This window comes from Arachis hypogaea, chromosome 14 (genome assembly GCF_003086295.3).
Source record: "Arachis hypogaea cultivar Tifrunner chromosome 14, arahy.Tifrunner.gnm2.J5K5, whole genome shotgun sequence".
NCBI lineage: Eukaryota > Viridiplantae > Streptophyta > Magnoliopsida > Fabales > Fabaceae > Arachis > Arachis hypogaea.
The window spans coordinates 6080570-6104340 of record NC_092049.1 but is presented as its reverse complement, the minus strand read 5'-3'; the positions used below and the strand labels follow the sequence as shown (position 1 = coordinate 6104340).

At 34.1% G+C, this 23771-nt stretch overlaps 2 protein-coding genes across 2 annotated transcripts; one reads left to right on the top strand and one right to left on the bottom strand.

Moving 5' to 3' along the window:
* Positions 1-7761: 7761 nt before the first annotated feature.
* Positions 7762-14608, top strand: LOC112742140 (uncharacterized). The gene is made up of 9 exons (XM_025791385.1): positions 7762-7858; positions 7976-8155; positions 8267-8459; positions 8604-8770; positions 8854-8925; positions 10045-10483; positions 10589-11517; positions 11610-12827; positions 12945-14608. The coding sequence occupies exons 1-9, from the start codon at positions 7762-7764 to the stop codon at positions 14606-14608; spliced, it is 4959 nt and encodes a 1652-aa protein (XP_025647170.1).
* Positions 14609-15107: 499 nt separating this feature from the next.
* Positions 15108-19106, bottom strand: LOC112741212 (calcium-dependent protein kinase 2). Its single transcript, XM_025790098.2, has 8 exons — positions 18182-19106; positions 17450-17593; positions 17184-17336; positions 16640-16755; positions 16124-16291; positions 15895-16022; positions 15668-15767; positions 15108-15586 (listed from the first exon to the last, which is right to left on the bottom strand). Exons 1-8 carry the CDS (start codon positions 18885-18887, stop codon positions 15512-15514), a joined length of 1590 nt encoding a protein of 529 aa, XP_025645883.1. The 5' UTR covers positions 18888-19106; the 3' UTR covers positions 15108-15511.
* Between the last annotated feature and the right edge of the window lie 4665 nt (positions 19107-23771).

The following is a 23771-nucleotide window of genomic DNA, read 5'->3' as shown; positions in this document are numbered from 1 at the left end:
AATAGAATAAACATATTTACATTGTTATTTGTCAAAAAAATGTGTGCACTTGCTAAAATATACATCTTAAAATAGAATGTCACAAAGCATACTATAGTAAAATAATAGATAATCTATATCATATTAGTTATCAGAATATATAGTAGCATTATTAGGTTTATTATATTGTTTAAAATACTTTTATAACTATAAGTGATAAGTGTGTGAGAGAAGTAGTTTTATGACATAATGTCAAATTTTTTATAACTAAAAAAATTAGAGTTCGATCATTTTTGTAATTTTAAAAGTGCATAAGATAAATAAAAAAGAGAATAAAAAACGTATATAAAGATTCAAGTAAAATTTAAAAAAATTCTTATTTCAAAAAATATGTTAGAGATATAATAAGTTATATATTTTTTTATTAGTTTAAATTTTTTAAAAAATAATTTTATAACAAGATGGATATTCTCATTTGTGAATATATATATATATATATATATATATATAACGTTTATTAACTAAAGTATCAATTATATACTACTATATAGAAAAAGATAAATGGTTAAGCTTTAGATTTAAATATTATCAAGATTTTGCAAGCACTCGTCAAGGATAAAGAAAAAAGAATTTTTTGCAAATATGAAATTTAAATTTTAATAACATTAAATATAAGAGCAATGCAAGAAAATAGTAATTTAAAATTATTTTATTTAATTTAATATATATATATATATATATATATATTAATATATATATATATATATATATATATATATATATATATATATTATAAATAATTAATAAATATAAGTTTAATTTAAACGTATTCTTGTCGTCTCCCATATACTTTCGACGATGTAATGTGTATAGATTTGGCAAAATCCATATTAATACTAACTAGTACTATCATCCATGAAAAAAGTTAGTGGGGCAGATAAGGCAGAGTGGCAGACATTATTGGCATATTAGTATTTTCTTCCGTGACAGCAAGTTATAATTATTGGGGCAGTTTCCGTTTCAGAAAAAAAAAAATCTTTTAAATTTTGAATTTTTATTTTAGAAGATAAAATATGATCTTTTATCATTAAATGGTTTCTCTCTCATATTTACTCTTAGTCTCACTTATAAAATAAATGGTGAAAGATCATACTTTACTCTCTAAAGTGAAATTCAAACGGATAGAGAAGTTATTCTATAGAATTTCGATTTTCGTGTTACAGAATGATGTGAAGTACGATTCCTTCGTCATAGGTAACGATGAAGATTTGCAAGTTCTATTACATTTTCGTTGGCAATTTTTCGAAGTGAGGATCCTTGAACTGTTGGCCAAGCTTGTGGATGTGGTCTCTAGTTCAAGAGGTTCGAACCGAAATCCTCAGTCATCAGCCACGCCAGCCTGTTCTAGTTCGATACCTGTTGGTGCCTTTTCATCTGTGCCCGTGATTGAGTCTGAGGGATGTTTGGTTGCCTCCATGTCCTTCCCTACTAATATAAATCGCACTTGTGATGGAGAAGTAGGTGATACTGGACTCTTCGGTGATGTTGCAATTGCGATGGTCGGTACTCCTGATGTGGTACCGAATTTTCGATAGGGTGGAGTATCGGATGGTGTGGAAGATGCACTACAGGATGATGATGATGATGATGATGATGATGATGATGATGATGATGATGATGATGATATGGAGCCCGCCACGATTGCCGATGATAGTGATGATGACATAGCAAGCAGTACTCCAGCTGGGGGTGGTGGAGCGGCTAGTTCAGGAACTCAGTAGTACCCCCCACACTTTTCAACTTTGGACTTGAATGCCATAAGACAGTAGGGGTACTTGGCGTGCCCGTCGAATTTAGGACCAGAGACACATAGGATACAGGAGGACTAGTTGAGTTCCAAGTCAGTCAGCAATTTCAAGATAAAGAGGAGGTCGTGCTGAGTGTGAAGACTTATGGCATCCGACGTGGAGTTAAGTATAAAGTGTTAGAATCCGATTATCGCAAGTATCATGGGAAGTGTAAGGAATTCGGCAACGCGTGAACATGGTTGATTCGTATCAGTCTCTGCCAACGCAGAGATATTTGGGACATAAAATGGTACAATAGACCGCATATTTGTATAGCCACTTCAATATCCAGTGATCACAGAAGGCTTGATTATGATGTGATCTCAGCCTTCATACTGCCTATAATTAGAGCCGATGCTGCCGTGTCGATCAAGGTACTACTGAATGCGACATAAGCCCGTTTTGGTTTTAAACCGACTTACAGGAGGGTTTGTTTGGTTAAGCAGAAAGCCGTGGCTCAGATTTACAGAGACTAAGAAGAGTCATATAATGAGTTGTCCCGATGGGTGTTAGGTGTTCAGACAACGATGCCGGGTAGTGTTGTAGTGTTGAAGACGAGTCCTGTGCGAGTGGGTGGGCAAGTTGATGAATCGCATGCTTATTTCCACGTCTTTTTTGGATATTCCCACCGTGTATCGTGTAATACCCTACCACACAGAGCCTTACGCTTAAGTCGTAAAGCAGAGGTGGCGAGGTATTACGACCTCTAAAAGAAAAGACTTATATAAATATAGTTGAAAGAAATTATATCTAGGAGCCTTGAAGAATAGGCTAAACAAAGCGAAAACAGAAAATCGTTTCACACTCACGTGGATAATCGTAAAACGGATAGGTAAGCTCAAAAGAAGGGTAAAAATATGATATACAGATCAGAGTTCCAAAAACACAGATATCAACCTCCAGACTCAATCTGCGAAGTTAAGGCCAGCCAGAGTATATAATTATATATATATATACAACCCAAAATAAAACTCAAACTACATAACAAACACATGTTTCTCCAAGTCAACTTCTAGGAGGGGCAAATATAAATATATACAGAGGAAAATTTATAGACATATATACATAGCATAAATACAAAATACAGCATCCCAAAACAACCAAACTTCGCTTACACAGGAAACTCTAGACGCTCAGTGAGGTGTCTCTCAACCTGCATCTAAAAAATAACAGAATATATATGGAATGAGAACTGGAGGTTCTCAACATGGTAAATGTGCCCACATAGTTAATATAAAAGGTCCTGCAAAAGCCAGAGGCATTCCTAGAACTCCGACACTCAGATTTCAGCTTAAAGACCCAACTAAACCAGAAATTAGGTAAGTTATCTAAGGTATTCAAGTTCTAAATCTAACTTTAACTTAACACTTCACTTTCTGTCTCCTTCAACCCTCTGAATCACTGGTAGAACAACCCCCCTTCACACCTCCGCCAAGAGGGGTTTCTCAGAAAACATACACATACAATTCAAGCAAGGAAATCACAGATAGAGGTGCAATTATAGCAAATAGAACAAGTAGCAGATAAGCAGAGTTAAGCAATTAAGCAAACCAAACCAATGCACACCCAAGAAAAATATACAAATGCACACGATGTATGCCTGTTCTATGGCTGATGAGTCTCATCTGTCGGTTATATAGCCAACCCGACATGTCCTAGTAGTTAACCATTGGACAGTCCCTTTGTGCGCGCATCCCCAAGCTCAAAATAATATCCATGGAGTCAAACTCCAAACTCAATAATATAACGTTCCATGGAGTCAAACTCCAAGCTCAATAATATAATATTCAAAATCCATATATATGCATACCCATGGGGAAACTCGGGGAGTTAAAGTGTCCGGTCCCATCTTGCGATAGAGAGTCAACAAATAGTCTCAAATACACAAGCCACATAATAATCTTTTTCTTTTTAAAATAACACTTCAAATCAAAACTCCAATTCTTATAGAAATTTCAGTAGTATCTCCTCTAAAACTCGAATTTCTGCCACCCTTCAAGGGTCCCAACCACCAGACCAAACACCTCTCAGTCATTCAAATCATTTCCAGTATCAAATTATTTCAAAACCAAACTAATTCCAATATTAAATATTTTTCCAAAACCAACCAACTCCAATAGCAAATCATTAACAACAACTAAACCACACATCTTATACCATATACACAATCCATCAACAATTTGTTCAGTTCATTCTTATCTTAAGGTCTTCTAGCCTAAGTTTTCACGTGACATTAAATATTAACTACGAGAAACCAAAACCATACCTTGGCCGATTCCTCCCTAAGCTCAAAACACCTCAAAAACCTCTCCTTTCACAAGCTCCAAGCTTCCAAACGTCAATTCCTCAAGCCTAATTACCCATATTTTGTTCCAAACCGCCCAATTGAACTCTAGATCAACCAGAACACAATCTATTTCACACAATATCATTATAATAATCATAGGATTCACTAATTCAATGATTCACAAGGGTTCAACAATTTCTTACCTTACTCATGGATCAATTGGACAAAACTCAGTGATTTTCTGCTACTGGAGTTTACCTAAACCATCAAAATCATTCAATACCCTAAAATCATGAAATTTATGAGAGAGAGAACTAGGAGATAAATGCTAATTTCTTACCACTTTATTCGAATAGAATTGAAAAGAATTTCAAGACGAACACGTGACCACTAACGACTCGTCAATCAAAACTCCGGATTGAAAGTTACGTGGAATTGAAATGTTCGACGAGGGTTCGAGGTTTCCTTCCCAATTCGATGCTCTTCGTACTCTCATTCGGTTAAAGGATGATGAGTGAAATTAAGATGGCTAAATGTTGGTCCTTATATATGTGCCTTGGGTCCGGTTCAGATTCGGTCCAACCGGTTCGATTTATTGATCCAGTTTTGGACTAAAATCTTTAAATTTAGTGTCAAAATTCGTATTTTTAATATTTCTACTCCTTTAGATTATAAAAATTTGATTCTCCTAATTTCTTTGAATAATAATTAATTTATTGACTAATTATTTATTAATTTCACGAAGTTTACATATCGAGGCCTTCCAACATCGCGTACCTCCTGACTGTCTCCTCGTCTACGCCCACAGGAATGTCACTGAATGTCTCCTGCATCCAAGTGCACTTCACAGTGAACTTGTCGATGCAGTCTGATGGCGGCAACACACCCAACAACTCCTCGAACCAAACCCATGCCGGACGGCCACCGTCGATGTACCGCTCGAAGTCCGTCAGACATCCGCTGACGTTCTATCCGTCGATCGGGAGCCCTAGCCGGTAGGCTACATCCTGTAGCGTAATCGTGCACTCACTGAATGGCAGATGAAATGTATGTTTCTGGACGCTATCTCTCCACAAATGCACTCACTAATAGCTCATCCAACCTAAACCAGTGGTTGTTGAGCCTCGCGAGATGGGTCAGCCAGCCTTCTGTAGGCACGACATGGTCCTATCGTGTAATGGCATACCATGCAATCCATGTTGCCTCCTCATACTCGTGATACAGCGGTGGGCTGCATGACAATGACAAAATTCTCTATTACGGACAATTTTAATCGAAAAATACTTTAACTAAAATTAGATTAAATTCTAATAGAACATAGTTAGTCTACTATTTAAGTCATTAATCTAACGTTTCATAATTCAATTTTTTAAATAAATGTAATCATTCTAAATTCTGTCTAATGTTCTATTGCCTACTTAATCCAACACTTTAAATCCAAATTAAATTAAATTAAACTCCACAAAATTTTTAACCTCATTAAACTTCTAACATTAAAAACTCTATCAAAACTTGTTAAATCTATCTGTCAACATACTTAATCACTCCTTATCCAACATGTATTTGTGATTTCAATCTTGTAACACACAACTAGCCTATATCAATATTCTAACAACTATTTGAAGGTTAAAGATTCTAATAATTTTAATATTCAAGTTCTAAGAAATTTAATATTACTAATCTTCTAACACACTACAACCCCTAAATTAATACTCTAACTACTACTTTAAGTTTAGACATTCTAATCATTTTAATAATCAAGTTCTATTCGATTTAATATCACTAGAAATTATTTATTTCTGAAAGAAAATAAAATAAAAATTTAAATTTCGTTTACTAACCTCTTTATGCACGCTATCAGCATTGTGCGCGACTCCGTCCAACCGATATATTCGATTTGGGTCGTCTTCCATTTTCGCAGTATCAATCTTGTACTATAGATTGCTTTATTTTTTCTGGATGTTACGTTTTGGGTTGGTGAAATGTAATTCGAATCAAGTGAATTCGAATTCTATATATAGAGGTTTGTCACTAAATTGAATGAGGCATGTTCGATTTAATTTACATTGAAACAGGAATTAGAGTAAATCGAATCAATCCGTTTTAATTTAATAGGATTAATTCGAATTCAGTCAATTCGAATTGCTATAGGCATAAATCTTGAGCTAATTCAAACTATCCAAATTCGAATTATTACGGGTGACATGAAACCATGTGCATTACTTAGTAAATTGATTATTGATTTGATTTAGTAAAAATATGGGTAAATCGACATGTGTCAATTCGATTTATATTTAGTGCATTTTTTTATAAATTGATATATGTTAAGTCGATTTTGCTACTATAATTTGTAATTTAAATTATACTAATTCAATTTATATAGTTATAAAGGTGATTTACCTAACATTTTTTGTTTTGAGTAATTCATGTAAATTTAAGTGGCCTTTGATTTAATTAAGTGATTTACCCTAAAATTGTGTTTTATAAATTCCGCTTGGATTGGGACTATAAATAAAGAGTTATAAGCTAACAAAATCTGTTTGGAAGATGTGGTGAAAAAGTACATACAACTCAGACTAGAGTGGGACCGATGTTGTATATATATATATATGAGAGAGATAAAAAAAGAAAATAATACATATAATATCCTCTAAGTTCATAATTTTTATTTATTTCTTACGCTTTTGAAAAACCATATATAAGATTCTATAACTATACTTGAGTTTATTGTTTAATAATTTCATGAAATAGAATAATGTTAAGATACACTGTTCATCAATCAATGTAATGATTAATTATAATGTTAAGTGTTTGAAGTAAGATACACTGTTCATTTATTTATATTATTTTGACTGTGCTTATTAATTCTATTTAATTATCTGATTTTGTTTTTATTTTTGGGATTCTTTATGTTACAATCAAGCTTTACAAGTTTTTAATGACCAGATCGTGATATAACTTTTAAGCTGATACATTCAATGTATTTACTGGTTGTTGTTCCATATATAGTTGGTGTATCGGTTATATAAATTTTTTAACATTTTGACGATCATTAGCTACATTTTAGTTTTAATAAATTATTTTATCATTTTTATAGATTTAATAGTTTTTTTCAATTCTACCACTGACATATTCACCCTATGCGGTATCATTTTTTCTTCTGTTATATAATTATGGCTTACACTGATTTCTTGCCTTTTTATATATTATTATGCCCTTCAATATTTTTTTCACTTTATTCAACTGTACTCAAACAATTTAAATATAACAATTAAATTGTAGCCTACATGGTAGGTTGTGTGTTTTCCTCCATTCACCATCCATTGGGCGTGTATTTCTTAATTATTGCTATCACATAGAACGTAACCATAGAGGTCCATTTAGAGAGGTTATACAAACATATTATATGTGTATATTATTGTCACTTTCTTTCATTATATAGTCCATTTCCAGTTGTGTATCTCAGTTTTATGTCATATGTTCTCATTGTAATTTCAATTTCTTAATAGTTTGGTATGTCTCAGTTCTTTTTTTTGTTCCCCTCATTAGCTATCATTTTCTATATTCATTGAATTCATTAACCATTCTCTAAAATTTTTTTCATCCACTGTATTCATCATATATCCAGCAAACTTATATTCGTTAGAAATGGAAGACACAGATTATCATATTTCTCCTAAGCTTGCAAGGCTTAATAGGAGTCTCATTAGAAGGCAGAAAAGGGCTAAAAACGTGGCCTTTGAAGGTTAGATAGTATGCTCCTTTTCGAATTTATCACAAACAATCATTTCGTGCTCTTTGTTATTTTCTTATGATTTAGCCTTCGATTTAATTAGATGTTTTGAATTTATGAAACTTGCAGATGGCCAAATATTACCTATGAAGAGGCATTCTACAACAAATCATTCACCTATATTGTGCGAGAAGGAAAATATATTTCAATCCACTCAGAATTATGACGGTGCCTCTACTTCAATACATCGTTATGATGTTCGTCTTTGTGATGGGCAAAATAGAACACCTCTATCTGACAAGACTAATGGTCCGAATTTTTAAATTTCATCCCATTTGATTCTTTTTACTGATGTTTATTTAAATTACGTCTATATGTGATTTTTTTTTTATTTAATTATTAACTGAAATATCATATTAGCTCAATATTCTGCTGTATCCATTAATATATGTGGAGGTCAAATTCATGGTAAGGAGAATCATTCTCTGAAGCAGAATGTTACTTCTAACCTCGGAGCCAATGCGGAGACTATTTTGGTTCCATCTGCCAATCTAGATGCTGCGGAGACTATTTTGGTTCCATCTGCCAATCTAGATGCTAAAACAAGTTACAGGTATATTCGGCAGACATGAAATTATTCATGTAGTTATTTTGAAGCAGTTATCCCACATCACTTATGTGTTATTATTATATTTATTTTTGTTCTGTAGAGTTTCTTTTCAATATTGATTCAGTTGTTCATTCCGTATGAATTTAGGAGCAAACGTCCTTTGATTCCATCTTCAAAGACGTTGATTTATCTTGCTGGGACTACCCGTAATTTGTTTAACGAATCCCAATTAGACATCGATCATTCAGCAGCTTATTCAGTTGAAATTTCTTCCAAGAAGTTCAACATGACTGCGAAGGTATTTTACACCTTTTGTATTTTTTCAATTATTTAGAGTAATGCTATTTACTTATATACAAGGTACAATTATTATGTAATGATATATCTATGTATGCAGTCATTGATGGATATGATGACATTGCTGTAGATGATGCCTTCATACCCGAGTCAGATACAGTGGATGCAGTTGGTAATAATTTTAATTTCTATTATATAGCTTTTATATATTATGTCCTAATTAAATATTTGATTTTGCTATTCTATTCCCTTAGGAAATAGCTTAGAAGCATTAATTGTATTTGATAATTATAAATTCATGTGTCATTTAAGGATTAGTTAGTCTACTAAATTAATATCATCATCTCTCATATTTTCATTCCTAAATTAAGCTTTAAAACTTTAATTACATTAGTCAAAATTTTCTCTAAAAATATTCGGTCGATTTAATTTTTTACGTAAGCATATTTAATTTTTTTCTGAATTCACCGTTACAACATAATATCTATATATTATATGTAAAATTATTTTTTCACTTAAGCATATTTATTTTTTTTTCATTTTTTACCCTTCTTTTACTACTACAATGTAACATCTATAACAGATAAGGTAGGTGTGAGTAGATAAATTGAGAGAGTACATTCAACAAATTAAACAAAAAAATTATAAAACTCTATTTTTTAACAAGTAAAAATGGGTAAGAATCGTTAGCTTTTAAATAGTATTTCGGTGTATCTTTAATTTGCTTTATCAAATAACAAGACAGATTAATTAAAATTTTTTTAAAACAGATGAGCATATAACAAAGAGAGTAAATTAGATAGGTTGAGGAATTACAATGCAAATAGGAAATGCTAGAAACCATGTACTCCACGGCATTATTAATTTTCTTATTTGTATGTATAAGAAAATATGAAGAAGAAATAAAGAAAAATAATGTAAAAGGTCAATTAACATTCTGATTATTTTTAGTTTTCAGATTTAGCACTAATAATTTTAGAGGATAATTTTGAACAAAAGTTTATAAAAATTAGCAGATACAATTAATATTTATTAACGTGTTTCTTAAAGGCATATGATAACAAAATCCTTAAATATTTTAGAGGTCTTATTTATTTGTTTATCTCTTTCATAATATACAGGACATGTTTTTTAACATTCTGATCATGATCAGCTTGAAGAAAACGAGGAAGGTTTATAGCCTTACCCTTTACAAATGTTTAGGATTATTTTTATTAATTTATATATATATGTTTATTAACTTTTTTTTTCTATTTTCTGCATAAAATTTCTGCATGTTATTCTTCTATAGATTATTGGGATGCGGGTGATCCTATTTTTTGTTGTCTATTTTGCAATGCCAACATGTGGAATAAAGAGAGATTAACCAGAACTAATGGGCATGCTACACCACATTTTGGTCTTTGTTGTATGGATGGGAAGGTTCAATTGCCTATTCTTAAATCAGCTCCTGATATTTTACAAAATCTTCACTTTAAGCATGATGAGACATCGAGGTTCTTTAAGAAGAAAATTCGACTATTCAATTCTATGTTTTCATTCACATCTATGGCTGGTAGAATGAACAACAACATAAACAATGGATCTGCCCCACCAACATTTTTACTTAGCGGTCAGAATTACCATTCTATTGGTAGCTTACTTCCGTCAGTGAATAATACCCCAAAGTTTGCTCAGCTATATATATATGATACTGATAATGAAGTCGAGAATCGAATTAAGGCTGTTCGGTAAGTTTAGTTTTCTAAATTTTATTAACCTTTTCTAATAATTTTATACTACAAGTATTTTTTGTGCAGCCAAATATGTCTAATTCAGTTATAAATATTAAATAGGCAATCTGATGATATCACCGATGTGGAAAGGGTTATTGTAGCTCAACTTAAAACTATGCTTGATATTCACAACCCATTAGCAAGGACGTTTCGATATGCTCGAGACCGGTTTAAAGATTTTAATCCTCCTGACATAAGAATTAAGTTGATTAGAAGAAGGAATACTGATGGAAGGCGTTATAATTTGCCAACAATATCTGAGGTTGCAGTTATCATATTGGGTGATATTGATGAGTCCTCTTTGAAAAGGGATATAATAGTTGAGTCACATTCTAGCCAGTTAAAAAGGATTGATGTTCTTCACCCACAATACCTTGCTTTGCAGTATCCTTTATTGTTTCCATATGCGGAGGACGGATATAGGGTTGGAATTGAAACTTCCTTTCATTACAATATTGATGGTTCAAAGAAGAGGAAAACTATCAGCATGAGAGAGTTCTTTGCCTATCGCTTGCAGATGAGGTCTCAAGATTCTCCTATTTTGTTACATTCTGCTAGACTTTTCCAACAATTCTTGGTTGATGCATATACAATGGTTGAGGCTGAACGATTGAGCTTTATTAGATTTAACCAGCCAAAGTTAAGGGTTGAAAGATACAAGGCCTTACATGAGTCATTCGTAAGAGGCGAAGCTGACGCCGTTGCCACTGGGCAGCGTATTATTCTTCCTAGCACATTTACCGGTGGTCCTAGGTACATGTTTAACAACTGCAAGGATGCTTTTGCTATTTGCAAATATGCTGGATATCCTAGCTTCTTTATTACAATTACTTCCAATCCTGACTGGGATGAGGTTAAGAGATTGCTTCACGGTTCTGGTTTATCACCTCAGGATCGTCCAGACATTGTATCAAGGATATTCAAGATTAAGCTTAATCATTTAATCAGCGATTTTAAAAGCGGTGTTCCTTTTGGAAAATTTGTTGGATGTAAGATATATTTTAGAAGTTCATTATTATTACATGTTATACGTACAAATTGTCATATTTGTTTTAACTCTATTTTTTTCTAATTGTTTCAGATGTATGCACTGTTGAATTTCAGAAGAGGGGTTTACCCCATGCACACATATTGTTATTCATTCATCCTCTAGACAAGCCAAAGTCTCCATCAGATATTGATAAGTTTATTTCTGCTGAGATACCTGATAAGCGTCGTAGACCAAAGTTGTATGCTGCTGTTGAGAGATTCATGGTACATGGTCCTTGCGGTCGACATAACAAAAAGAGTCCGTGCATGGTAGAGGGCCACTGTTCAAAATTTTTTCCTAAGCCATTTAGGTCACGTACTGTTATTGATGAAGCCGGGTTCCCCAAGTATAAGAGACCAGACAATGGTCGAACGTTAACAAAGAGGAATGTTATCATTGATAATTCATTCATTGTACCATACAATCCTTATTTGTTGTTGAGGTATGGCTGTCATATAAATGTGGAGCATACATGCCAAACTTCTGCTATCAAGTATCTATTTAAATATGTGCACAAGGGTAATGATCGTGTAACTGCTTCTTTCTATCAATCTGCCGAGGACTCAATGTCTGGACGTGTAGTGGATGAAATAAACAACTATTATGACTGTCGTTATATATCCTCATGCGAGGCGGCTTGGAGATTATTTGGTTATGACATTCAAATTAAAGAACCTGCTGTTATTAGGTTGCCTTTTCACCTCCCTGAAGATCATCCTGTAATTTTCAGAGATCATGATAATATTCAAGCTGTTCTGAATCGTGTAGAAGGCAAGTTGACCAAATTATTGGCATGGTTCCTTGCTAATAATGTGTATCCCTTTGCCAGGTCCTTGACCTATAGTGAGTTCCCAAACAAGTTTGTATGGAAAGATGATGTTTCCATGTGGGTCCCACGAAAACAGGGTTTTTCTATTGGCCGGTTAACTCATGTCCCTAGGGGGAATGGTGAAGATTATTATTTGAGACTTTTACTTAACATACAGAAAGGATGCAAAAGTTTCATTGATATTAGGACCGTCGAAGGTGTTGTTTATGACACATTCAAGGAAGCATGTTATGCATTAGGTCTTCTTCAAGATGACAAGGAGTTTATTGATGCTATTTTGGAAGCAAGTTCATGGGCATCTGGTTCGTATGTTCGTGATCTCTTTGTTGTTCTTCTTATATCTAATAACATATCTCGCCCTGAAGTAGTTTGGCAATCATGCTATCAGCAATTATCCGAAGACATACTATACTTGCAGAGAAGGATTCACCATTCTGATGGTTCGTTGTTTATTTTTTTATACTATTATTTATCACTCTCTCATATAATTATGCAGTTGTGTTAACTTTTCTTGGTTTTCTTCTTCGGTGATTACCATTTTGTTATAAATTTTACAGATTTAGTATTAGCTGATGATCAGATTTTGAACTTAACATTGATGAAACTTGAGGAACGATTACAAGCTAATGGTAGATCTTTGAAAGAATTTTCTACGTTGCCTTATCCCGATATGCAAGCGATTGATGGTATTGAGGATCGGTTGATAATGGATGAGTTGAATTTTGATAGAATTTTACTCCGTCAAGAGTTGAATGATGCTTTGCAATCTATGAATAATGAACAGAGCTATGCATATCATACAATACTTGATGCCGTGAACATGGATCGTGGCGGATTTTACTTTGTTTATGGGTATGGTGGTACTGGCAAGACATTCCTTTGGCGTACGCTTTCTGCTTCATTAAGGTGTGAGGGAAAGATTGTTCTAAATGTTGCATCAAGTGGTATTGCTTCACTACTTCTCCCCAATGGACGCACTGCTCATTCAAAATTTAAGATACCTCTAAACATTAACGAGGATTCAGTTTGCAACATTAAACAAGGTTCATCTCTTGCTAAGTTGGTTTCCAGAGCCAGTTTGATTATATGGGACGAAGCTCCAATGTTGAACAAACACTGTTATGAGGCATTGGACAAGTCACTGAAGGATATCCTAAGATATGAACGATCTTACAAGCCGAGCATGGCTTTTGCAGGTAAGGTTGTTGTACTAGGTGGTGACTTTCGACAGATTCTTCCAGTCATACCGATGGGATCACGTCAAGATATTGTTCAAGCTTCCATTAATTCATCTTACCTCTGGGATCACTGCTCAGTCTTGAATTTAACAAGGAATATGCGTTTAGCATCTTCTGATATTTCCGAAGACAATAGTGAAGTTAACGAATTTGCCAAGTGGCTTATCCAGATTGGTGATGGATTCGCCGGTGATTCTACAGATGGTGAGTCAGAAGTTTTGATTCCAGATGACATGCTCATAAATGATACTGAAGATGGTTTTGGAGAGTTGGTACATTTTGTCTATCCAAATATTGTTTCTAACTTGAACCACACTGATTACTTCAAGGAACGTTCGATTCTTGCTCCCACATTAGAAGTTGTGAATGAGGTGAACAACAGTATTATGAGTCGACTACCTGGAGAACAGAAAGTTTATCTTAGTTCTGATTCTCTATGTGTTGAAGAAGGTAATATGGAGTCTGAGTTAGACACATTTTCACCTGATGTTTTGAATGCGATTAATTGTTCAGGTTTACCTCCACACCAAATATGCTTGAAGGAAGGTGTACCAGTTATGTTGCTTCGGAACATTGATCAGTCTAATGGGTTGTGCAATGGCACGAGAATGCAGGTTCATTGTTTAGGTAATCATGTAATTGAGTGCATTATATTGACGGGGGACCAGACAGGCCGAGTTGTGCTCATTCCACGCATGGACATGATACCAAATAATGACACACTCCCTTTTAGGTTCAGAAGGAGGCAATTCCCTTTGATTGTTTCATTTGCAATGACTATAAATAAGGCGCAGGGACAGACTTTGGGTGTTGTTGGGCTATTTTTGTCGAAACCCATTTTTACACATGGACAACTGTATGTTGCACTCTCTCGAGTAAAATCAAAGAAATGCCTTAGAGTGCTGATTCAGAATAATGGTACCATGCCCAAGGGTAGTACAATAAATGTAGTATTCAGGGAAATTTTTAACAATATTTCTTGATGTTATTTCAAGTAGTTTTACATTTTTTATGTGATACTATTGTGTTTCAAGTTATGTTAAATGTTTTTAAATTGATTTCATGTAATTCCTTCCATATGTTTGGTTTAAAATTATTTAGTTTTTGTATGTAATTTTTTCCGTGCGTAGCACGGGGCCTTTCACTAGTAGAACCTTTAAAACAAAGAAATAGACAAATAAAAAGTAATCATTTAATGGTAAAATTTAGTATAATGTATTACCATATTTCTCATAAAATTCTATACCCATTTTAGAGATGTAGTCTTTATATTATTCAACATGCCAAAAAAGAAATCAACTAATTTTAGAATTGAAGAAGAATATGCAATTAAATCTAGAGTATGATCATCATGGCTACCTCAAAAGCTGGTTCAACAAGTATAAACTTACGAATTCATATCCGATGTGGGACTTGTAATAGTAGCGATGTAATATCAATAAGTAATCACACAAGAATGAGAAGTAATGACCAGAAAGAATATGCAGGAAAGATTTCAAATTGAACAACTATATTTAAGCTTGTACTTCCATACAGATTCAGCAAACCAAACTTTCCTTGCCTCATTGGCTGCTCTTTCCTCGGCCAACATACAGAATGATAAATCCTCATAGGATATCGTAGCTGATACTTTAACATGAAAATTCCGGCTTCAGTACAATAACATGTGACAGCTCGAATTTAAATTCGTACCAAACAATACTTCAACAAATACAGATTTTAGTGCTATAGATAAACAACCAACCTTGCATGAAGATCAGGATTACAAAGAACTTCAATAGAAATCATCAACCCGAAAAGCGCCAAGTTATACATACCCTGGAGACATCTAATTAACATGTTAAGCCACTTGATCAATGGTGTGAAATTGAGTGAATTCAAGAGATTTAGTGTAGTTGTCCGGGGTGTGGGGTTCCACTTCTCATCATTGCACAGAATTCCTCATAGTTTATTCTTCCATCCTGTTAGTTTAAGAATCTCAATAATGATAACAATATTTTTCATAAGGAAGTTCCCCAGATTTAAGTTTAGAACCAACTTACATTATCTGTATCCACCTCAGAAATTATTTCCTTTATAGTAGCTTCATCACCCATACCATGCTGAGTCATAGCAGTTTCCAATTCATCTCTAGTAATATACCTGTGAGTGAATTCGAAGACGGCAAAGTTCATCAGAGTCATTTCCAAGCCATAATTTTACAACTTCAACAAGTTATTGCTAAACTTTTTAGAGTGGAAATTAATAATTTGCTTCTTAATAGACTCACCCACTTCCATCCTTATCAAAATACTGAAATGCTTTATAGAGTTGTTCATCTCGTTCAAGTCTGTGCCTATGCATTGTAGCTGAGATGAACTCGATATAATCAATCGATCCATTCCCATCAACATCAGCCTGATAATTATTAAAACAAGTGCAACAATTCCAATTGAGTTTCGGATGCAAGGAATATGTTCAACTAATTAAGGTCTAAGGAGGGGTCTGTAACTACTTACAGCATCCATAAGTTGCTTCACTTCAGCCTCAGACAGGCTTGATCCGATTCGGGCCAAACCTGTCTTCAGTTCCTCATAGGTGATAGTGCCACTGTTGTCAGTGTCCATATTTGCAAACATCGCTTTGAGACCTTTAATCTCTTCTTCAGATAAACTTTCAGCAATAACCTATGAAATAAGTTGTAACTGGAACTCAAAAAGATGAAATAATAAAGTTTATCATGCAGACAAGGCAGCATGATACCAGTATGTGGAAGTTTAAACCTTGGATGTGCAGGCTTTTCCATCTTTTATCATTAAATTGGACAACTATAGATGAATTCATCTATGAATTTGCATTCCTAAAATTAAATCTAAAAGCATGATTTACTTTGACGGTTTTCTTACTAAGGGCTAAATGAACAGGTGTAAATCTTTTTCAAGTCATAGCAAAAGGGGTTCATAGCTTTATGTACCATAAAGAATGAAAAGGTTGAAAACAAAACAGTTCTCTCTGATCAGAGTTTGATGCCATACCTTCAATGCAAGCTTTTTTAGCTTGTTCATTGCCCTGAATTGTTTCATTCTAGACAGGACAGCACTATCAATTGGTTTATCAGATGCCTCTCCACCTTCTCTGATCCATGGATGTTCTTATCAAACAAATAATTAATCTTTGTCAGGCTACAAGAAGTGTCATTGAAAAATAGACAAACCAGTGGCAACTCAAATGAACGATGATAACTTATTTAGTTGATGGTTAATAATCTGATTGAAGAACTTGTTGCTATGGTGATTCTGTTTCCCCAAACTGGAGTTTTTGGTGACACTCAATAGAATATCAATATTTCTAGTTTTCACCAACAAAATTATTCAATACTTATAGGTTTTATAAAATGGAAAAGAATAGCAGATAAAAGAATTCACAGCATAGTAACGAAAGAACAGAAGGCAGCTGAACTTTGAAACTAATACTAGAATAAGATAATAAAGGTTTTAAATTTAATAACAGAAACACTTATGTCATAAATTTACTGAACAAAAACGAATGTCATGAAAAAATAACACAATAATATAGTACCAAGGACTTCAGCAGAGGTGATCCGCTTCTTTGGGTCCTGTGTCAGCATCTTCCTGACTAGATCTTTAGCACTACTTGATATTGATGGCCATGGTTCACTTTCAAAGTCAATTACACCTTCTAATATGGCATCAAATATTCCCTTCTCAGTTTCTGCAAATAAAAACAAAATAAAGTTTAGCATCATATTCTAGTCCAAATGTATATCAGACACTTCACCATAAAGTGCAAACATGCAACCTTGTCAAACTATAATTTTTACTTACCAGCCCAGAATGGAGGTACACCACTCAAGAGAATATACAACATGATGCCTGCACTCCAGATATCTATTTCCTTTCCATAACTACGACGCAATACCTCAGGGGCAACATAGTAAGCACTTCCTACCATATCACGGTAAACCTTCCCTGAAAAAAAAAATATATGATACTCAAATACTATGAACAGATAAATTAATGACAATGTCATGTAGTTCCTTTGGAACAAACCTCGTCTAAAACTCTGATACATTTCATCACATTTACTAGTAAAACAAATTATCACTTACAATGGAGCAATCAGCTACCTACAATGAAAATCAATTGGTGGAACAAGGTGGAAGGAATTTTAAGAGTTCAATGTTTGGATTGAATAAAAATGGATGGAGTGGAATAGGGAAGGATGGAATCTATTCCATCCTAATGAGATGGAATGTGAATCTCTTCACAAGTATATTCCATTGCTAAAATATCCGAACAACAGAACGAAACTATAGTGTCACTCTACTCAATTCTCTTCCATTCCATCTTATTCCATTTCTATTCTATTCCACTACTACATCTCATGTTCTGCAGAGTATGATATGCATATTATGTAATGTTCTAACAAACTTGTATTAGACATGAACTACTTATGACCAAGCTTAATCAGAGCCTAAAAGGTGAGAACTCAGACATACAAATAGACACACTAATCATATATAATATGCAAAGCAAGGTACTAAGTAAAGATTCAACCTTCTTCAATGAAGACAGATAATCCAAAATCAGTGGCCTTAAGTGTTGCTCCCTCATCCTTGCTAGAAAGCAAGAAATTCTCGGGCTTCAAATCGCGGTGCATCACACCCATAAAGTGGCAAATATGAACAACATTAACAATGGCCCTACACATGGAAGCTGCAGCTCTCTCAGAGTAATGACCCTGAGCAATGATTCTATCAAACAATTCACCACCAGCACAAAGCTCCATGACAAGGTGCACAGAGTACCTGTCCTCAAATGCACCCTTGAATTCCACAATGTTTGGCTGCCCCGAAAGATGCTGCATGATCTGAATCTCCCTCCTCATATCATCCCTATCAGCTTTTGAAGCAAGCTTCCTCTTCAAGATTGATTTGCATGCCAAAGTGCTCCCTGTTGAGTTCTCAGTGCAGAGATATGTGACACCAAATTGCCCTCTTCCTAATTCCTTTCCAAGTGTGTAGTGCTTCTTGATGTCCTCAAATGGCTTCCCTAGAATGGTTGCTGCTTCAGACTTCTGAACTGGCCTCACATTCTGTGAAGAAGGTTTCGATTGAACTTGCACTTGCTGAACCTGTGGCTGATTCTTTGTTTCTGATGTGTGAGTTTGAGTCTGAACAGTGTGGTTACTTTGATGCTGGCTTTCAATTGATCCATAGCCACTTGTTGCTGGTCTCTTTTCCTTGCTACCATGGCACCCCATGATTGAAGTTTCTGTCTTTCTTTGGAGTAAGATCAGAAAGTTTGGAAATTGATGAGAATGGGAATGAGAAATCTGAGATTGAGATGAAGAGACTATGGGCTATGGCAATGGGGTACACAGTGGAGTGCTTTACTGCCAGACAGCCACTACCAGACAATACAAAAATAGAAAAATTCAAAAGTCATTCACCAAAAACGTGTTTTGCAAAAAGATTTGTATTATTATTCATAATCACTCTTTCATTTTAAATCTTTTTCTTATTTATTTTAGATGGAATATAAAATTCATCTATTTATTTGTTTCATGCTGTTGTTTTCAACAACCACAAAAAAGGAGATGGCTTTATATTTTTAGGTGTAAAGTAAAAAAAAAAATTGTCAATTTTGGGAACTAATTTATTTTTCTTTTGGAAAATCTTCAATAATAAAGTTTCTAACTTTTTTTATGTTATCATATTTTGACATATCTATGACCATTTAGCGAGATATTTATAATTTATGATACGTTAAAATCTTGAGATACCTTTTAAATTGTGAATCTAGCAAAATATGCTGAGTTTTATTTTTGAAACTATTTAAATGTTAGATTTCATTTTAGTCTTTTCAAGTTAATTTTAGTTTGAAATATTTTGGTTTATAATCCGTAGCGCACTCTGTATTTTTCTATTTTGGGTAAATAACTGAGATTGGTGAACACACTATGTCTGAACTCTGAAAACAAAAATTAAAAAAATGAAATTTCCAATTATTGGATTTTATACATTGATGTTTACACTTCGCAGGGCATTTTGTCATGTCCCAAAAATATCAATTCCTTTGTTTAAGGACAGAGTACACAAACTAATATTTTTGAAATACATTATAATTGTAATGGATTTATAGCAACAATTTATTTATTTTTTCTCCGCATCTTCTTTTTCAAATCACATTGTTGTAATTAAAAATTTTTCTATTATGATGAATTATCTTTTTCTTGTTAAGTTAAAAAATACTATGAGAAACAAAAGAACATCAACTATATTTTAAAGAACCTAAAATTTAATTTCTTATAATATTAGTTACTTATTGATAATAAATTACTTATCATAGTTGTGATGATGTAATTTATTATCCTTTTATAACATTTGATGGCTTGATGCCCCGCAATGTAATGCAATATTCCGAAATATTTTATCATTTTATCTATCAAAGATATCCTTTTTATTTTTCACCTCCTTTTCTTGGACCACTAGAGCTTTTCTTTCATGGTGAAATATAATTTTTGTTTTCACCGTCGTCATACCTAATCATGATGTTTTGTTTTTATTCCATTACTTGCTAGTTGCTACTTTTGTGTTGCATTTTTAACCGGTAATCACCGAGTAATTTTATTGATAACTATTAATATAAATATATTTATATGAAAAAATTAATTAAAAATTATTAGATATTTTAGAATATTTAATTAAATTATTTAATATAAAATGTATCTACATCCTAATTATTACGGACTTTATATAAGCACCATTCGACCAACCCAAATCGGTTAACGGTGTTAAATATTTAGTATACCATATTCTTCCCTCCATTTAAAGGCCCAAACACTAGGCTTTATATACGTGTTAAAAGGAAATGGGCTTCAAACGAAGAAGTTGGGTCTTTTACTTGTGGTCTGCCCTATTTGTCAATGCCAACCTATTGCGAGCTAGTCATCCACCATGGGACATGGGAGCATATATTGGGCCATCGTTACACAGGAAGGGAAGCCCGGGCTCTAACCTTAATACTCGCCACAAAAAAATCTCCATATTTTAATTGTAATCAGTAATCACTCAATCTTCTGATATTTTATTATTTATAATCACTCAATCTTCTTTTTTTTTTTTATTATTATTATTATTATTATTATTATTATTATTATTATTATTATTATTATTATTATTATTATTATTATTATTATTATTATCACTCAATTCGTATGGCTTCATTCACATGGTCGAACCAACTTGTATACAGATTATTATAACCTATATATGACCTAACTTAGAAAATAGGTTAAATGCAGTTGAGACTTAGCTCATATAGTAATTTATATACTTCTTAATATATTGCATCTGAGTTCGAATCTTGACAAATATACTAAGTATTAAAAAAAGAATCTTTTAAGTATTATAAAAATGAGTGTGTATTGTAGATATATTGTAATATTTAAAATTGGAAATTGTCTAATTTATCTGATAAAAAAATAAATTAAATATTTTTTTATGATTTTAGTTATTATCACTAAAGTGGTAACTATTTCAAACATGGGATAATTAACTTCTCACTCTATACAAAAATAATCATTTATTATATTTTAATTTTTTTTTTAAAAAATGATTAAGTCTCATTTATTATTCTATAAATACTCATACACTCAAATATTTTTTCAATCTAATCTTATTTTAAGCTCATTTAAACTCTTATTGACTTAAATATTAAAGTTTTTTACAAATTATAGCGAATAAATTGAAACCTTCTCAATCTAAGACGTTTAGATCTCACATTTAGACTCAAAATCCAACACAATTTTAAATAATACATCAAAACACTTTTCTATTTTCATTAACTATTTTGAAATAATCGATTAATATGGAAGAAAAATCACTTTCACGATGTACATAAAAAGTAGATGGTTCTGTCTTTAGCAAAGATAATATGGTTAGTGTAGAATGGTTGGAAGAATTCCCCGAGACTCGGTTAAGAGGCGGACCAAGGGGCTTGTCAGATCACTGCCCTATTATTTTGGAAGATAAGAGGATAAGGGGAGGTCCTAGGCCTTTTCGAAGCCTGGATTCGTGGTTTACATATGAAGATTTTCTTAGAATGGTTAAGGAGGAATGGAGAGGGTTAGGGGAGTTGCAGTTTACAGAAAAATTGAAGGCGTTGATGGGGCCTTTGGGAAGGTGGCATAAGGACAACTTTGGTGAGATGGACAAGAAGATCTTGAAGTTTGAAGAAGATATCAAAAAGGTAGATGACATGGTAAGTAATGGAGTGTATGATAGAACTATGGAGGCTAGAAGGAAGGCGTTAGTTACTTGTTGCGAGAGGTGGTATGTCAGGAAAGAAATTCACTGGAAGCAAATGTCTCGGTCTCGGCAAGCAAAGGAAATGGACAGAAACACAAGGTACTTTCACAATATAGCATCGGCAAGAAGGAGGAATAACCGGATTGATGATTTGATAGTTAATGGCAGATTGGTTAAGAACCAAGCTAGAATAAAAATAGCTATTGGAGAGTTTTATAAAGATCTGTATCATCAGGGAAATTCTCCTTTGTTGGGGTTCAGAGATGGTCTGGTGAAAAGGATAGATGAGGAAGAATCTATGACCTTGGAGGCGATGCCTTCGATTGAGAAAATTAGAGAGGCGGTGTGGAATTGTGAGTCATCGAAGGCACCAGGCTGTGATGGGTACAACATGAATTTCATAAAGAGGTGCTGGGATGAGATTGGGACGGAATTTACGGCAACTGTGATGGGGTTCTTTCATACATCCAGACTACCGGCAGACTCCAATATTACGTGGGTGGCGCTGGCCCCTAAGTTCATTGGTGCGAAGGAGATTAAAGATCTCAGACCTATTAGTATGGTTGGATGTGTGTACAAGGTGATCTCGAAGGTACTGGTTAAGAGGATGAGAGCAGTGATGCCAGGATTAGTAGGGGAGACTCAGAGTGCATTTGTGAAGGGTAGAAAAATTCATGATGGGCCCTCATAGCGTGTGAAACAGTGCACTGGCTTAAAAGAAGAAACAAGGAAGCAGCCATAATCAAGTTAGATTTTCAAAAAGCATATGACAGGGTCAAGTGGAGTTTCGTGGATATAGTACTGCAAAAGATGGGTTTTGGGCGTAGGTGGAGGGCGTGGGTTATGGAGTGTGTAACCACAGCTTCTATGTCTATTTTGATTAATGGTTCGCCATCTAAACCGTTTAAAATGGAAAGGGGCTTGAGACAAGGTGACCCACTTTCTCCTTTCTTATTTGTGCTGGTTGTGGATGTTCTGCATAGAATGGTTGGTGAGGCAGTCAGGATTGGACGTATTTCTCCTTTGGTGGTTGGTCGAGACAGTGTGGAGTTATCACACCTTCAGTTCGCTGATGACATTATTCTGTTTTGCCCACCAGAAAACGAGACTATGAAGAATTACAAGCGGCTGCTGAGATGGTTTGAATTAATGTCAGGGCTCAATATTAATTTCGAAAAGTCCAGTCTAATTCCAATCAATTGTGAAGAGCAGTGGGTACAACGTATGTGTAGGTTGTGGGGTTGAAGGAAGAGACCCTCCCTGTTAAGTACCTTGGGGTCCCCTTAGGAGCTAATCCAAGGCTGGTTAAGACCTGAAAGCCTATAATCGACAAGGTGGAAGACAAGCTAAGCCTTTGGAAAGCTAAGGTGCTAAACAAAGCGGGGAAGTTGGTACTTATCAAATCAGTCTTGAACAGCTTGTCAGTGTATTATTTGAGCTTATACAAGATTCTAAAGGCAGTTGCTGAGAAGTTGATCTCATTGCAGAGAAGATTTCTATGGAGTAAGGAGGATGGGAGAAATGGTATGGCGTTGGTGAGATGGGAGTTGGTACAGGCCCCTAAGAAGTTAGGTGGGTTGGGAGTCGGAGACGCTATGATTCATAACACTGCACTGTTGTTTAAGTGGTGGTGGCGCTTTGCTAAAGAAGAATGCCCGTTATGAAAGAAGGTGGTTTGTTCCTGCAATAATCTGAGGCCAAATGAGCTACTGTCGACTCAGGTGCTGCCCATTAGAGGAGGCCCATGGAAGGATATTTGCCATATACAAATCAAGGAGCCACATCTAAGGGAAAAGATGCTTACAGGCCTGGCTATGGAGATTGGTGATGGACGA

Coding starts and splice junctions, on each gene's coding strand:
- LOC112741212 (XM_025790098.2), bottom strand. CDS start 18,887: ATGGGGTGCCATGGTAGCAAGGAAAAGAGACCAGCAACAAGTGGCTAT. Junction 17,337..17,449: donor TGTACCTCCATTCTGGGCTG/GTAAGTAAAAAT, acceptor TTTTATTTGCAG/AAACTGAGAAGGGAATATTT. Junction 15,587..15,667: donor CTGAGGTGGATACAGATAAT/GTAAGTTGGTTC, acceptor TTAAACTAACAG/GATGGAAGAATAAACTATGA.
- LOC112742140 (XM_025791385.1), top strand. CDS start 7,762: ATGGAAGACACAGATTATCATATTTCTCCTAAGCTTGCAAGGCTTAAT. Junction 8,771..8,853: donor GAAGGTATTTTACACCTTTT/GTATTTTTTCAA, acceptor CTATGTATGCAG/TCATTGATGGATATGATGAC. Junction 12,828..12,944: donor AAGGATTCACCATTCTGATG/GTTCGTTGTTTA, acceptor TAAATTTTACAG/ATTTAGTATTAGCTGATGAT.